This window comes from Melitaea cinxia, chromosome 19, assembly GCF_905220565.1.
Source record: "Melitaea cinxia chromosome 19, ilMelCinx1.1, whole genome shotgun sequence".
Lineage (NCBI taxonomy): Eukaryota > Metazoa > Arthropoda > Insecta > Lepidoptera > Nymphalidae > Melitaea > Melitaea cinxia.
This window is the reverse complement of record NC_059412.1, coordinates 1,423,704-1,438,105: the sequence shown is the minus strand read 5'-3', so window position 1 is coordinate 1,438,105 and position 14,402 is coordinate 1,423,704. Positions and strand designations below refer to the sequence as shown.

Sequence of the window (14,402 nt, the reverse complement as noted above, 5' to 3'; positions counted from 1 at the left end):
GTAGCGACAGCCCGCTGCTTCGGCACGTGTGGTACTACACTTTATAAAGCTTGTTAGATTCCTACTTATTTTCCTACTAATTTTTTTTTAGGCACCACCCTTTTAGTTCTTTTTTTTTGTTTTATTTTATTCAGATTGTTGTTAAAATAGGCACGTGGCAATGTAGGTCAAGGTGAAGGCTAAGCGACTGCATTTTTCATATTTTAAATACACCTTTGCATATTAAAATTTTTTATATTCTAGCTAAAACCCGATTTCAGAAAATCGATAAAGTAAACAGATTCCTTGAAACTTAAAATAATTGGACTGTTTTTATAAAACTCTATTTAGGAATACCTTGGCAACATATCTTACTTATTTATATAATAGCTGTGCCCGCGACTTCGTCCGCGTGGAATTTAACAATAATTATTGTTCAGTTCGCAGTTTTAAAATAAAAAATAAAAAGTCTAAAATAAAAGTAGCCTAAGTTACTCCTTATTACATCAGCTATTTACTAGTGAAAGCCCCGTCAAAATCGATCCAGCTATTTTAGAAACTAGCCGGAACAAACAGACAAAAATTGTAAAAAATGTTATTTTGGTATATCTACCGTGTATACATCCGTATGCATTTAGTACAAAACGGTTATTTTAATATTACAAACAGACACTCCAACCATATTTATTTGTATAGATAAGTTTTTCTTTGAACCTTTTCGTACAGTTTTCTTATACAAATTGTTTTTAAACTCATCAAAATAACGTATCATATAACAGACAGACAGACAGACAGTAAAACAAAGCATAACATGAACTTCTAAATAACTTTAACTCTATCTATGATCGTTTTTTTTTTTTTTTTTTATGAGTAACTGCGGGGTTTTTTTGCTGCTTTTCTCTGCAGAATCTACTACATACCGAATCGGCGATAGCTTTACTTTTAACGATATTTAACTAATTAAAAGTAATATAATTTTAATTTCTAAAGTGACGATTCTGTTAAAGCATACTTGAATATAGTATGCTTCAACATACATTAGCTATAAAATGTATCCAAATATATTAAAAACTAATATAACATTAATTTCCAAAATAACGATTCAAGTGTTTTTGATTCTTACTTGAATATAGAAATTGTTTTTTTTTTGTTCGTATAACATATACAAACGGTCATCTGTTCCTATGGTAAGCAACTTAATGCTTGTGTTATAGGTAACAGCCGACTGTTATAACTATTAAAATTGTTGATTTTGATTCTAATAAAGTCTGAAAAGTTAATAAGGGAAAAATAAAAATTTAATACTAGCAAACAAAATTCAAATTTATAATTAGAACATTACTTCTACATGCCTAATATTCGCACGCAATATTGTCGCATGTTATTGAGACGTAAAGACGAAAATCGTGTAACATTAAAAATTTAAAACAATATGAGACGCTGCGGGGGAGTGGCGAGAGACGTGTGATTTATTTCACTAAATAATTATTAAAACTTCAAGCGTTACATTCAATGCTACTTTCCTAATTACGAGTATTACGAGTAGTATATATGATCTTAATAAGTCAATAATTGGAACTTTTACGCAATTAATAAAAATAGTATTTTTTAACCGACTTCCAAAAAAGGAGGAGAATCTCAATTCGATTATTTTTTTTATTTATTTTTTTAACTTTTATTTATGTTACTTTAGAACTTTTGACTGGGTGTACCGATTTCGACTATTTTTTTTTTAATCGAAAGGTGGTGGTGTGTGTCATTTGGTCCCACTTAAATTTATTTGAGATCTAACAACTACTTTTCGAGCTATATCTAATAATGCGTTTTTACTTGAATACTTTTTCGTCGACCTACGTTGTATTATACCGCATAACTTTTTACTAAGTGTACCGATTTTGATGATTTTTAATTTAATCGAAAGCTGATGTTTATCTTGTGGTCACATTTAAATTTTATTGAGATCTGATAACAACTTTTTGAGTAATCTTTGATAACGCGTATTTACTTGACTATTTTTTCGTCTACCTACGTTGTATTACTTGTCGATGTAATTGAAGTAGGTTTTTTTTTCGTTTTTATAAAATGATGATTCATCAATGCTTTTGAAGCTCTATTGAATAGAGATTTTTTTCATTTTTAATTACAATTTACATATTATATAAATTACCTGTCAATTCAAAGTAAGGTTTAAAAAAATGAAATTATAAATATGAATAAATTCAGAGGCGCCTTTAAAGCATCAAGTTTTAAGCACGTGCAAAGGTAAGAGACGAAAATAAAACTTAATTTAATTTACACAGAAAGGCTACTTCCAAATTACAGATCTCATTTGGTTATTGAAATTAATATTTGATAGCCGGTGTTCGTTGTGATATCTTTTGCAATTTAGTTATAAGTTGTGTGTTATATTTTTAGTATAGAAATTTTGTAATTAGTATAGTGTATTGTAAGTTAGTATTGAAAATATTGTAAAATGAATATTTTGAAAAGTGCATCTGCTGAGTTTCTTGCCGGCTCTTCTCAGCAGAATTCGCATTCCGAACCGGTGGTAGATTTATGACGTGTCATAAGAGCCACAGGTTGGCAATACAGTACAATTTTTATGTTAGTTAGGAGAAAAAATATTTTGAAAATATTATATGAGTGTAGTAACTATGAGTTTCCCATATGTTATTATGTATTTCTTCATCAACGAAATCATATTACAATGTCAAAATAGTAACGACCAGCACGCTGAAATTTTGGAGCAATCAATACTTCACACTGTAAGTTACTAATGCGAAAGACATAATTATACGAAAAGAAATATTTAAGTGAAATTTTAAAATTTTAATTCAATTAAATTTCTAAATAGTGCCATCTATCTTTTGAGACTGAGACTATTAGTCTAGATTTTACAATGAGTTCATACTGTGTAATTACAGATGGCGCTAGCAGTGTCAACCGTGTACCGACCAAGCAGTAACGCCGGAAATTATAAAAAATATTAAAAAGTTTACTTTAGACTGTTATTGTTTACATGTTGTTTTCTGCATAATTTGTGAATACTTATGTACTAGTCAGCATTTTCTGAAATGTATCGCTTTTTGCGATTGATTGTTAATATTTATCCTGACATGTCTAAAGGTAACTAATACGGTACTAATGTCCTCGCTTCAGCTGGTAATATCCTACTACTGGGTATGGGCCTCTTTCCCCGTATAGTAGAAGGATCATAGCTTAATCCATAACGCTGCTCCAATGCTGGTTACTATCGGCTGTCATCATCATCATTACAGCCTATACAGTCCACTGCTGGACATAGGCCTCCAGAAGTTTACGCCAAAAATAACGTGAACTCATGTGTTTTGCCCATAGTCACCACGCTGGGCAGGCGGGTTGGTGACCGCAGGGCTGACTTTATCGCACCAAAGACGCTGCTGCCCGTCCTCGGTCTGTGCATTTAAAAAGCCAGCAGTTGGATGGCTATCCCGCCATCGGTCGGCCTTTTAAGTTCCAAGGTGGTAGTGGAACTGTGCTATCCCTTAGTCGCCTCTTACGACACCCACGGGAAGAGATGGGGTGGCTAAATTCTTTAGTGCCGTAACCACACAGCACTGCATCGGCTGTCAGTACCTAGGTATTTCTTTGTCAATGCTAACTCACCCGGTGTGAAGAGGCGACGTGCGCACGTCCGTGCGCGGGTGTGGGCCGCTCGTCGCTCGACTCGTCGCCCGAGCGCTCGCCCGTGAACACCGAGTCGTGCGACACGGACAGGCCGCTGCCGTACGCGCCCTCTCTGTTCACAAGCACAACGTTTACAATATCCATCGTGTACCAGAGGAACAGCTGGAAATATCTTGCTCGAAATCTGGAGCAGCCCGACTGGGGAAGCACCTCGACCTTACAGAAGATCACAGCTAGTTACTTTTATTAAAGAGTAACTGCGGGGTTTCTTGCCGATACCTCTCTGCCGAAACCACTCCAAATCGGTGGTCGTTCCACTTTTAACTACAATTAATTATTATAATGCAACAACTTTTTCGGATTTTAACGCGGTTTATTAATTTTAAAAGAATACCCAGCGTTCCGGATATTTTACAGCAACCATGGTCACGGGAGGACTGACCATGGTTGCTGTAAAGTATCCGAAAAAACTGTTTCATTATAATAAGTGAAATTCGCGTAAACATAAGAATTAAATTAAATACTTAATTAAAACTCATAGAATTTTAATTTGTAAAATAACGTTTCAAAAGATTTTTTAAAGCCTTAATTGATTAAAGTTAATTTTGACTTTGATTTCGAACAATGCCCTCATGTAATTAATGATCCTGTGATAAAGTGGCCAGAATTAGGAGGAAGGGTCGAGGGTAGGGTCGACAATGCGCTTGCGATGCTCCTGGTGTTGTACATGTCCATAAGTTACGGTATACCCTTACCATCAGGCGGACCATACGCTTGTTTGCCACCTACGTAAAGAATACATATTTTTGGAGTTTTTCAAATAAGGCCCCGGTATGAAAAAAAAATGAGTAAAATCTACTGAACGAATGACCTCGTTACGTTTTTGTTAACGCCATCTATCGGAACACAATAGGTTTAGCGTAATTTGATTCGTTTATTTATCATTTGATATGGTATTAATCTTTTAATGAAACAACTTTTTTCGGATTTTATCGCGGTTTATTATTAACTTTTGATTCCCGACGTTTCGGATACTTTACAGCAACCATGGTCACGGGTCCTCCCGTGACCATGGTTGCTGTAAAATATCTGTTGCGATAAAATCCGAAAAAAGTTGTTTCATTAAATGAGTAAAATTCGCGTAAACATTAGAAAACAATATGGTATTAATCTTTTTCTTAGACTAATAAGCCTTTTACACAGTCGATTTGAAGGAGTAAACTCCCGTCGTGCGTCGGAGCTGACACGCACACTTTTTAATAATACATAGGTTAGGTTAGTTTTGAAGAAATATCAAACATATGATCCATAATATGAAATTCAACTTTATCTAATAAAATATACCCACGGGTAATGTCTGACAATGTCGATATAGAAAAAGTTAAAAGTTTTATGTTTAAACTTCTACACTTCATAAGTTTATTAAACGCAGAAAATCTATCCCAAGATGGTTTTATTTACTGAGTAGCGACCCGCCCCGGCTTCGCACGGGTGCAATGCTGATACTAAATATATTACAGAATGTCTTTATTTATAGTGTGAAGCTAGCTTATGACATGATTATTAACATAATAACAACAACATTCAAATATGCGTTGTTAGATTACACGTTGTTACAGAATGCGTTGAAGAAATAAAGGTTCACTGCTTGTCCCCCGTAGGTGATAGCGTGATTATATGTAGCCTATATGTTGACCCGACTTCTTAATAATATTCCTGCTAAATTTGAAGTAAATCCGTGCAGTACTTTTTGAGTTTATCCCGGACATACATACAGACAAACAGACAAAAATTCTAAAAACTATATTTTTGGCTGCGGTATCGATTGTAGATCACACCCCAAGTATTCTTTTAAAAAAATATTCAATGTACAGTTTTGACTTTCCTACCATTTTATTATATGTATATAGATAGGTATATTCTCGACTTTTATACACGCACCCCCTGCTTTTTTTTAATGAATAATAATTTTTTTCTTGATACTCACATTTTTGATGGATTACGAATTAATTTAATTAGATCCTTGTCATCAATTATATAGTTCTATTCTATATTTCGTTATTTTAAAATTAATATCTTAGACTCAGTTTTTTAAAATCGATGAAGCATAAGAAAAACTAGAACTCCAAGACCCCAAAAACATTATTCGAAATAAATCACGCCCTGTCATCCGCAGGCTGTTTTAGATAATTTACAGTCCTTGGCAATAGTCGAGGTGTACTTAATGATACCTATCACCGCTGACTATCCACTGATGCATATATAAGCATATTTTGTAAGTATATCTGTTAGAACCATAGGATTTTAGGACGAGATAATAATTTTTTTAAATCATTAAAATTGAAATGTCTTCACGCCTTGCCTTGCAAGCCAAAACACTGCTTTATTTATATACTCATATGTCCTTTACTGACATTTAGATCTTGTAGCTAAAAAATATACATTTTACCATAGGATTTGAAACGGTCCGAGCTGGTGGACGTATTTTGTGTTATTCTGATTGATTGATTCATAAACTTCCTTGTATTTTGTTAAATAAATGTTTAGTTGTTATTTCAATTGGCGGTTTGCTCCCAATTATAAGTTTTGTATAATTTCGCTTATTTTTAAATCCTCTTGCTTTTGATCGATTATATGAGAAGTGATAACGAAATGATAAAATTATTCAGTCTGTAACATCTTACTGCTAGCATAGGAATCTTTCTAAATGTAGGACATCGGAGCTTAATCCAACACGCTGCTCCACTGCAGGTAGGCGGATCTATGCCCTACTATGAGTAACGATCGCCATCAGGTGATGGGTGGTGACGTGTATGATAACAACCGGGACTAACAGTTTAATGTGGTCTCCGAGGCACGATGGGGAGATCCAAAAGGACAGACAGATCAGAATGGAAATAAATACTTATACACATGCAAATATTCACTCCTAGCGGGAACCGAACCTGCGCTCGCAGGTGTGTAGTTCCAACACGGCACGCGCACCACTAGACCAGGGCGGTATCAGACGTGGTATCATATAATACCAAATAATTATATGTTTTTTTCTATATGTATCTTTTTTGTGTGGTCGTTCTCTCTGGTTTAAGGGTAATATAACGTAGACAACGTTACGATTTTCGTTAGAAGAATATAGTTTAAACAAACGCACAACAAAACATCCTTGAGTCGTTGAATATAGAGAATTCAGCAGTTCTATCTAAAAACAAAATAATAATTATATTTAAATTTATTTGTGTGGCTACGGCACCCAAGAATATAGCCACCCCCTCTCTTCCCGTGGATGTCGTAAGAGGCGACTAAGGGATAACAAAGTTCCACTACCACCTTGGAACTTAAGAAGCCGACCGATAGCGGGATAACCATCTAACCGCTAGCTTTGAAAGACACAGGCCAAAGACGGGCAGCAGCGTCTTCGGTGCGACAAAGCCAGCCCTGCGGTCACCAACCCGCCTGCTCAGCGTGGTGACTATGGGCAACACACATGAATTCACGCATTTCTGGCGCGAACTTGTGGAGGGAGACCTATGGCCAGCAGTGGACTGCAATAGGCTGAAATGATGATGATGATTTAAAAAATTACTGATTTCAATAAAAATATACATAAACTTTGCTCTCTGATAATATTGTTTTGAAAATTGTTAACAATATGTCAAAATACCACATTAATAATTATAATTAGACAACAGAAGGTGAAAAAGATTTTGAGTACTGATTGTGCGTTCGCAATTCGTTCGTTAGCGTTCGAATCCACCTTGAGATCATTATTAAGCGTTTCCTGTTCTTCTATCACTTACAAGCTTTAATTAATTTTAAAGAGATTTATCTCGTCTCATTAATCTCATTAAATCTAATCTTCTGACAATATACTATAATATGCTCATAAGATTTTGCAAGTTTTGAAATATAAACTAATATTATAAAGAGAAAATCTCTACAAAGATCTAAATCCCTGATCGGTTGGACTGATTTTTATTGAAGACCTTTGTATGTGTTTTAGTTTTTCTTTTTAGGATTAGTTTTGTCGGATACGTCAGTTTATAATATAACTTAAATATATTTTATAACCTTGTCGCGCGTTAAAAAAATAATCTAGAGATAAATTAAATTTTTAACACTAACTAAAAAAGAACAAAATAAAATAACTAACTATAATTTCAATCATTCAATAAAAGGATGATGAAATCAAAAATAACAGATTGAAATTTATTTATTAAAAAGAGATAATAAGATAATAAATTAATATTAAGAACACACAAACTTGTCTAAATTTTTAACAAATAAAACGTAATAAAAAAATTATACACTAGCTTAACAAAGGTTCGACTTATTCCTAGCACATGACCGGCGTGACCGCCTCGCCAACAATCGCACCCTGAACCTGGCCGTGGCTGGAGACGAAAAGAAGGAGCCATTCGCCACAAGCGCTTATATACCCATGAGCTAAACCCTATTCACCTGATCCCCAACAATGGCCCCATACGCAAAACCACACGTCACGAGGACCGTGGTAATAAACGACAACGCCTATCAAAAGAAAAGAGCAATTACGCCCCAAAATAAATTAGTAACATTATATATGTTACAACCTAAATAATTAAATACTCTTCAAGATAAGACTTTAAGAAACTATGTTAGCCTCCGTAAACTCAAAATCAAGATTCAAAAACTAGTTTATTCAAGTAGGCTTTAAAAGCACTTTGATAACGTAATGATACAAATTAAAATTATATTAATGTTATAGATAAAAGTGAAGCTACCATCAATTCGGAATGTATATTCTGCAGAAAAGAATTGTCAAGAATCTTCATATTTAAAAAAAAATCAATGGTCTTTCTCTATTTATTATCATAGTTTAAACTAAAATATTTACATATCGTAGTTTTTGTCTATTGATAATTAATTTCTCCACCTTAATTTGTGCACACCTTAACCGCTGTTACTGTATCGTGTCCAGTACCCAAAGGTTATCTGGAAGAAATCGCTATTTAGCGATAAGATCGCCTTTGTACATCTTGTATTGTATCTTTCTTTATATGTGTCTGTATTTCGGTGTACATTAAGAATAAATAAATAAATTAAAAGAAAATAGTTTTCCATCTATTTGTAGCTAAGAAAATCTATCAGGACTGTGGTCTAAACTCACTTTCTCCTCGTGTGACGCTCAGCGTCCAGTAGCTCGCTGGTGGAGCTGCTCTTGGGGTCGGGCGAGCTGTCCGTACGCGGGCGTCGCTTGAACATGCGCCGCAAGCCGCGCAGGAACCGTCCGGTGCGCCCTTCGCCTGGAAGTGTTTCATTTAAAATCAGTACCAAATACAACTTTTCTTTCACAGCAGGAAATATCCTGCTCAAATCCGAAGCATTCCGACTGGGGAAATAGCTCGACCTTACAGAAGATCACAGCAAATACAGCTTTTAAACCAAGTCGTATTACTGTGATGAGTATAGTGACCAGAGTTCCTCAGGGATTGAGTACGGTAGGTCGGTAACGCGCTTAAGATGCTTCTGTTGTTACAGGCGTCTAAAAGCTACGGTAATCGATTACCACCAGGTGAACTGTCCGCTTGTTTGCAGACCCAGTTGTATAGTAAAATGTTTTTTTATATATTTCTGATAAAATCGTTTGTAAATACTATACTCGTATCTTTTATACACGAGCTTCCACGGTGCACCTTTACTATAAACTGTATGATGAGAAATGAGATGATGTCTACAAGCGTTGTTGTTTAAAAATGTTGAGTCATGTGTGTACTTTGTTGTTTTTTCCGTGACATTTTTATTCTACTCTTTCTATGATTTATGAAGAAAAATTGTGAGTTATAAATTTCATTTTCTTAAAAGTAAAGTATAATTTGTATGTATGTTTTCTCGAATTATAGAAAAGATCTCCCTATCTTGATGGTTAGTGTTAGCTTTGAGGTACTAGGATGTCAGAAGTTAGTTGCTAGTACTACAAATATATGATGGCAGTTTAGCCTATTTTTTGAGACAGCTATAGGACGACTACATTTTTACACGTTGCCATAAATATGAACTTCATGTGTGAATTAAACTTAGCCTACTCTAAAAGTTAAGCGGTATATCTAACAAACGAAACATTAATTAAATTAGCGGATGACGCAAGATTAATCTACCTACAGATCTAAGTGGGTATTTTAAAATACTTCTTGTTACATTAGATTAGACGTACCAGGTCATCATAAGTCTGTAGACGTTTAACACTTACCATGATTATTGGTCTCGGCGTGCGGCGGTCGGTAGGGCGGCTCGAGGGAGCCTTCGCGCACGCACGACATCAGCCCCGCGCCGCCGCCTCCGCCCGACATCCGCACTGCCTGGAATTAAGAGAAATCATCTTGATGACTATGATAACACCTTTTAAAGCGTTACAACTTTAGGCGTATTGTTTTACAAATATTTTTATAGTTTTTAGGATGTGAATCGTATGAGGTAAATTAGACAGCATGGCATAAGATCGCATAAATTTGTTTAAAAATGTCGACCAGTCAATAAACCAATCACCACGATGATACCGTTTTTATTATTTATTATGATTAGCTCCACTTTAAATTTATTTGTCAAATATTAATTAAAAAATTTAATATTATTATAAGTTGGCTGTTTTGAAACGAAATTTTAAATCGTCCCTCTTATATTTGTGTTTGAATAATTAAACTAATTTAATAATTTCTTTACTTGTTTATAGCTCCTGTTTGCCCAAAAATAACGAAAATAATATATTCATAATATCATCGTATATGTTTATCTAACCGAAGACACGACCGCTAATTGGTATTTGAAGGTATTATGAAACGCCTCGTAACCATAATAGGATTGTGTTATTAGGCGCCCATTTCGAAATATTCCTAGAAATGCTCATCAACGTAAAATTCATTACAAAAGGAACCCACGCAAAAAATTTCGATTTTTAAGACGTATTTCTTTATCATAACCTTTATTTAAACTTGGTACTGATATTAAATTTCATTTTAAGAATGAAAAACATTATTATGAAATCTATACTAATAAATAGAGAGCCGGTTTTTTTTGTTCGGTTATAGTGCGAAAACTACTGAACTAATCGGAATAATACTTTTATCATAAGATGCAGCGTGTTCCGGAAAAGGTTTTAGTAGTATGTGACATGTTGGTGATTACTTATCCTGAAAAAAAAATATGGACGGACAGAGGTCGCTAGTCTATTTAAAACAAAATGAAAGTTGCTAAGCGTATAAACTCGAGAATGGCTCGACCGATTCGGGTAATTTATTTTTTTGCATGTTTTTTAAGAACCAAGGAAGGTTTTAATGTTAAAAAAATATTTAAAAATTAGTTTTTACTATTTTTTACTTTGACAGAAAGAAGTCTTCTGTCCGGGCAGCGGTTTTAAATAAAAAAGAATTACTTTCACTACTAACTACTCTGACCACGTTGTGTCAGTTCCAACTTCCAGTGAAGCAAATACTGTCCAGAGAGTTGATACAAATATTCTTGGATATTATTTTTGTCCTGGTGTAGTGGTGCATACAACACTGACGGTTTGCGGGTTCGATTAACGCTCGGGATGGATATTTGTACTGTACAAATATTTCTTTATGGTTTGCATGTCTGTCCTTGTGGGTCTCCCCACTGTACCTCGGAGAGTGCGTTAAGCCTTATCTTCTTGCTATGTGCAGTTTTCATCAAAACTACGGGTTTTGAAGCAGAGACAATGTAAAGGCTATAGTAGTACCAGACAATAATTCAGATTTTATAGCGCAATATTATCTTCACTTTAACTTTTTTGTACTCGTTACCGATTAACTATCAGTAAGTTTCCCTCGGCTTTAGTGCGAGGCCCTTATTTATTATCTTGCTTACTCTTTATACTTTATATTTAGATCATTGAACTAGATTCCCTTGTTTCGGTTGGTGACATTTGCTGTTGCACTTGCGGTCGTGGATTAGATCCCCACACATAAACATTTGTATTGACCATATAGATATAGGTAGAGAAAAAATTCTACTGGGTGCCTTTGAGTATAAATCCTTTATTTAACTATTTATGTACTATACCTCATAATATGTATGTATGTTGGCCTTATAAATAAACAATAAAAATAGTTTTACAATTAATTCACATAAAATTTTGTTATGACGTGATTTATTATCTCATAACGTGTAGCTCAAGCAACTAAGTTGGAAAGTAGTTGTGAGAGTCTCGGGAATTCAAGAAAAGATATGAAATGGAATGTCAAAGTTTTAAGTGGAGGTACTTTATTTACGACGGGGGAACTTTGAAGTCGCTCTTTATTAATTTATTTTATTCCAAGATTTATTTGTAATACACAATGTTTATTGCTTCTGTATATAGACACCAATATATTCGTATTTTTTCGTCTCGTTTTTCTTTTCTTTGTATTAAATATTTTTTTATACAACTAATAGGTCGACTTACAAACGTACGGCTCACCTGATGGTAAGCGATTACCGTAGCTTATAGACATCTGCAACACTAGAAACATCACAAGCGTGTTGCCGACCATCCCCAGTTCCCCCCAGGAGCTCTGGTCAACTTACTCACAAACAGGAACACAACACTGCTTAAAAACAGTGTTATTTAACTGTGGGCTTCTGTACGGTCGAGGTACTATGCCAGTCACAGGAATGTCCAGTCAGTCCAGTAAGCAGGAAATTTCCTGCCCCACCTCAGTCAAATATTTCAATAGATGTGTTAAATACACTTAGAATTTTAATACATAATGAAATTTTATTATACTGTTAATTTTTATTTATAAAGCGTAACTTTATATATTGTATTGGCTTCCTATGTAATTAAATAACATAAATAAATAAACGATTTACACTCAACAGCCTCAGTAGGATTTTCTCCTGTGTCGGGGGTTCGACACAAGCACAAACGCCCAGACTACGACAACCATCTATGTGGTCAATACAAATGTCTGTCGTGACCGGGGATCGAAACCGCGATCGCCAACACAACTGCCAATGGTGTGACCGCTGCGCTAAATAAATAATAATGAAAATTTGCGTAAATGAAAACTCAGATTTTGAGACATTTTTCTAAATTGCTAGTACGCCAGACATTCCCCTCGCATTTTAAATTAACGTCGTCTTTTTCATTCGTTTTTAGGCTGAAAAGCTGAGTATAATTGCTTTCCGAGCGTTTTTCTTACATGATGCCTAAATTTACCAGACTTTCGCTGTTGATTAAAATTTATTCAATTAAAATTTATAATAACGTTAAGAGCTTAAACGTTTTTAAATTTTCAATCAATTAAGTTATAATTATTGTGGGAGGATAAATTAAATTGGATTCAATAAAAATATTCCTTAGTAAAATTAGATAAATGTAATGTATAATAAAAGAACAAAATTATATTCGTTATAAACAAATCACAAAGTTGACCAAATACGACACTTTATGAGACGGGCGTAAATGACTGCGACACAGTTTTGTACTATTGTAGTTGTTACAATCTAACGTAACTAACTGTTTTTGCCATGTACCAAACAGTTAAAATAAGTAAGATATAAACTAGCTGAAGTAAGAAATAAATAACTAAATAAATAAATAGACGTTCACACTCAACGGCCCCCAGTAGGATTTTCTCGTCTCCTACAAGCACAAACGCCCAGACCACAATAAATATCTATATAGCCAATACAAATGTCTGTCGTGAGCGGGGATTGAATCCGCGACTGCCAGCGCAACAGCCAGTACTGTGAGTGACCGCTGCGCTAACGCGTCGTCAACTGACACTGACAGACCAGTCCTGTCTTGCAAACTGTTGACAATATTAAGCCGAATAGCCCAAAACTCAAGAACAGGTACCGTTATACCTGTTCCGAGAGTTTTGAGGATAGACTGTTTTCAATTTGTCTTTCGGAACAGGTACACCAGTAGCTCTCGAGTTTTAAGCTCAGCAACATATTTAACAGTCACTGATCACATTTTTGCACATAACATTAACTGAGCACAGCAGGAAATATCGTGCTCAAAATCTGGAGCAGCCGGACTAGAGAAGTACCTAGACCTTACAGAAGACCACAGCTAAATAATACTGACTTCAAGCAGTGTTGTGTTCCTATGGTGAGTAAGGTGACCCTAGCTCCTGGGGGAGATCGGGGGTAAGGTCATGAACGTGCTTGCGATGCTTTTGGCATTGCAGGTGTCTGTAGGCTACAGTAATCACTACCTCCAGGTGATACCATACGCTTGTTTGCCGATCTAATTGTATGAAAAAGTAGCTATTTATTTTTATTTACGCAGATTAAATAGATCCTAAACAAAACCTATCGCATCAACAATCATCGTCATTCAAAGTACTAAGCTAAACTATATATTTGAATCAAAATGTTAAGCCTTAAAAAGTAAATAGTAGTAGACGAAGGTTATATAAATACTCTATCAATTAAAAACAAAAGTCGGCCAAAGAGATAAAATTTACGCCAAGGGTTACGCACGGAATCGAATTGTATCCACTTCACAAGGTCAGGATTCTGTTTACCGCAGGCGAAGGTCAAGGGTACGGCCCCGATCGATATGGATGCTGCGTGCAACAGAGATAGTTGATACAGAAGTAGTCCTAGAGAAACAAGGACGAGAAGACTAAGCGATAGGGATTTCTCCCCGTTTTCCAGCATTGACACACTCTAACATTATGGAACATTATTGTTACGATTAATTTGATACAGTGTCTGCTAAGCTTGTATATCATCAGTATTAGAGAAGAAATTCGTTAACTTTTTAACGC

At 35.0% G+C, this 14,402-nt stretch overlaps 1 protein-coding gene across 1 annotated transcript in view; it reads right to left on the bottom strand.

Annotated features, from left to right (window-relative positions):
• LOC123663042 overlaps nucleotides 1-13,578 on the bottom strand; it is a 71,408-nt gene extending 57,830 nt beyond the window's left edge. Inside the window, exons 1-4 of the mRNA XM_045597782.1 lie at nucleotides 13,489-13,578; nucleotides 9,872-9,980; nucleotides 8,792-8,927; nucleotides 3,625-3,757 (exon numbers count right to left, since the gene is read on the bottom strand). Coding sequence (XP_045453738.1) covers nucleotides 3,625-3,757; nucleotides 8,792-8,927; nucleotides 9,872-9,980; nucleotides 13,489-13,578 — 468 coding nt within the window. The remainder of the gene's footprint in view (nucleotides 1-3,624; nucleotides 3,758-8,791; nucleotides 8,928-9,871; nucleotides 9,981-13,488) is intronic.
• Nucleotides 13,579-14,402: the final 824 nt, after the last annotated feature.